The 2,721-nt window shown below is 41.1% G+C and overlaps 1 protein-coding gene across 1 annotated transcript; it reads left to right on the top strand.

The window, feature by feature from the left end:
• The first annotated feature begins 212 nt into the window (after nucleotides 1-212).
• PIERCE2 (piercer of microtubule wall 2) lies at nucleotides 213-2,514 on the top strand. The gene is made up of 2 exons (XM_077827431.1): nucleotides 213-395; nucleotides 1,921-2,514. The coding sequence occupies exons 1-2, from the start codon at nucleotides 213-215 to the stop codon at nucleotides 2,281-2,283; spliced, it is 546 nt and encodes a 181-aa protein (XP_077683557.1). The 3' UTR covers nucleotides 2,284-2,514.
• Nucleotides 2,515-2,721: the final 207 nt, after the last annotated feature.

The raw sequence follows: 2,721 nt of genomic DNA, 5'->3' as shown, positions 1-2,721 counted from the left end.
TTTCAAACTTTGGGTTGTGACCTGGAATGCAAGGCACTGGGTCACCTTGCTGGCAGCCGGCCAGTAAAAACTAGTAATCCCTACCTGTTCTGACACTGCACTGCACCCCGGAAGCGGCCAGCAGCAGGTCCGGCTCCCAGGCAGAGGGGCCACAGAGCTCTGCATGCTGCCCAAGCACCGGCTCCGAGCTCCCATTGGCCAGGAACCGGGCAATGGAGCTGGGGCAGCGGGCAGCGCCTGAGGGCGAGAGCCGTATGGAGCCGCTTGTGTGCCTCTGCCTAGGAGCTGGACCTGCTGCTGGCCACTTCCGGGGCGCTGCGCAGTCCACGGTTCCAGGACAGGCGGGAAGCCTGCCTCTGCACCCCGGCTGCACCGCTGACCAGGAGCCATCGGAGGTAAGCCCATGCCCCAACCCCTGCGCCAGCCCCCCCAAACCTCTCATCCCTGGCCCCACCTTAGATCCCGCACCCCAACCCCCTGCCCCAGTCCAGAGCCCCCTCCCACATCCTGAACCCCTCATTCCCAGCCCCACTCCACAGCCCTCATACCTGCACCCCAACCCTCTGCCTCAGCCCACTCCCACACCCCAAACCCCTCATCCCCAGCTCCGTTGGGTCGCGGGCATCAACAATTCTCTTCAACTGGATTGCCAGAAAAAAAGTTTGAAAACCACTGGTGTATGGAACCTGAACCCAACCTTCAGTCTCAAGGGAAAAGATTTCTTCCCAATGTTCCATAGTGATATCTACAATTTTTTTTTCTTTATGAAACGGTAAAGAACACTAATGCTAGATATATTTAAACTTTAGTGAATGCTATAATTCAAGCAAATGGCTACCCAGGACAATAGTCACCATGTCACATCTGATAATTGTTAGTAATGAACAATTACTGATTATTTAATTCTATGGAGTACTCTTTACTGTGGAACGGAGCCTTCACAAATAAACTTATGTCCACGGATATGACTAAGGTATGGTATTTTAAAAAAAAATATTCAAGGATTATCAGGTCTCTGCAATTTTCCACACATTCTAAAATTTCATTTGAAAAAAAATTCTATCCCCCCTCCAATATAATAGGCCCTCCACAATATAAACTATAAATGCAGCCCTTCTAAACTGACAGAAAACTAGAAACAGTAGAAACAAAGATGTGAATTAGCTGCTCCTTCACTTCAGTGCCTACACAGAGGATTGTATCAGTAAATTACTAGACTACTCTAAAATTACACTTACTTGGAATCAAGCCATTTAAAAATAAATGTAAATCTTTAGGACAATGAATTTAGAATTCATTTAGTTTAGAATTATGCAAAATGCCCCTTCTCCCACAAATATAAGCAGCATTGTTTAGCCCCTTCCCCTGTGCAAGTTAATCTTTCTGAATTATTATACTGAAGCTGTAACATGCTGTGTTATCATTATTATTCCTCCTTCCCAAAAATCTAACCCACTAAGAAGGTATTATAAATTTGAGTGAAAGAATGAGTCTGAATCTAAGCATGGGTTTCGCATGCTACATAACCCTCTTTTCATTGTGCCACTTTTTGCTGGAGCTTACCTATTTACCATCTTTAAAATAGCACACCACTAAAGTAACTGGATCCAGGTAAATAGCTGAATAATATGTAAGTGACCTGTACAATGCACTGCAGAAGCATACAACAAAATTCTGTGAAAGTTGGGAAAAATTCCTTTTAGTTTCATGGCTTTTTTTCCCCTGCAGCTTTCTTCTGCAGGAAACACATTACTTTCCATACACAAGTAATTAAACTAATAATATACTTATGTAGTGATCAGATTCCTAATATCTGTTTGTTTAATAAAAACAATGATTTAATATGAATCTAACTGAAATATTAATTTTGTCCTGTTATTTATAAAGAGAAGAAACTCATCAAAATTATCTCTTATTTAGGAAAAGAAAATGACTTCTGCTGAGATGCTACCATCAAGTACCAACACGGAGAAAATCAAATCTGTTCAACTGCCTTCCTGTGCAAATCCTGGCAATCCTGTGTTTTCCTGTATGTTGGACCCAAAGACACTCACTACCAACAATTTCTTGACAAACCCTCAGCTTTTACTGTTTAAAACAACTTCAAGTGAATATGGTGCTATACCACCTACCTCCCAAATGGTACCGTGTACCTACCATCCACAAGATGAAACATTTACAAAACATTTGTTAATTTGTGGTTTGACTCAACATAATTATATAAACACTGCCATTGACAGAAGTAGGGTATATGACTACCCAAATATGCAGCATACTCTGTAAAATTGTACTATCTTACTTTTCTCACGTATTTACTGAAATACTACTCATTTTAGTTTTGGGAAAACAAAATGGAGGGCTGTTATTTTTGTTGTCCATTTTGGGAGTAAAGTGTCAATACGTATTACAGTAAAACACTTTTTTGATCCTTGTAGTAAACAGGATTTTAAGTGAGTATTTGTTAATACATTTCTGTCCATCAACCCATACATGAATAAAGTATATCTCTTTAAATGAATGTGTTAAACACAACACTTCTTGTACACTAAAGAGCTAAGTGCAACAGAAATTCACTTAAGAGGATAAATCTTTGAGATTAATGTTCAAAACAAGTGTCAGATCCCGTGTTACAAGGCCAGACTTTTTTTTTTTTTTTAAATTGATCAAATCCTGCCAATATTTCCACCACCTGCAACCCCAAGGAAGCCAATAGGGTAAGTG

Source organism: Eretmochelys imbricata, chromosome 10, assembly GCF_965152235.1.
Source record: "Eretmochelys imbricata isolate rEreImb1 chromosome 10, rEreImb1.hap1, whole genome shotgun sequence".
Taxonomy (NCBI): domain Eukaryota; kingdom Metazoa; phylum Chordata; order Testudines; family Cheloniidae; genus Eretmochelys; species Eretmochelys imbricata.
This window is presented reverse-complemented; position numbering and strand designations above follow the sequence as displayed.

Coding starts and splice junctions, on each gene's coding strand:
- PIERCE2 (XM_077827431.1), top strand. CDS start 213: ATGGAGCTGGGGCAGCGGGCAGCGCCTGAGGGCGAGAGCCGTATGGAG. Junction 396..1,920: donor CTGACCAGGAGCCATCGGAG/GTAAGCCCATGC, acceptor TCTCTTATTTAG/GAAAAGAAAATGACTTCTGC.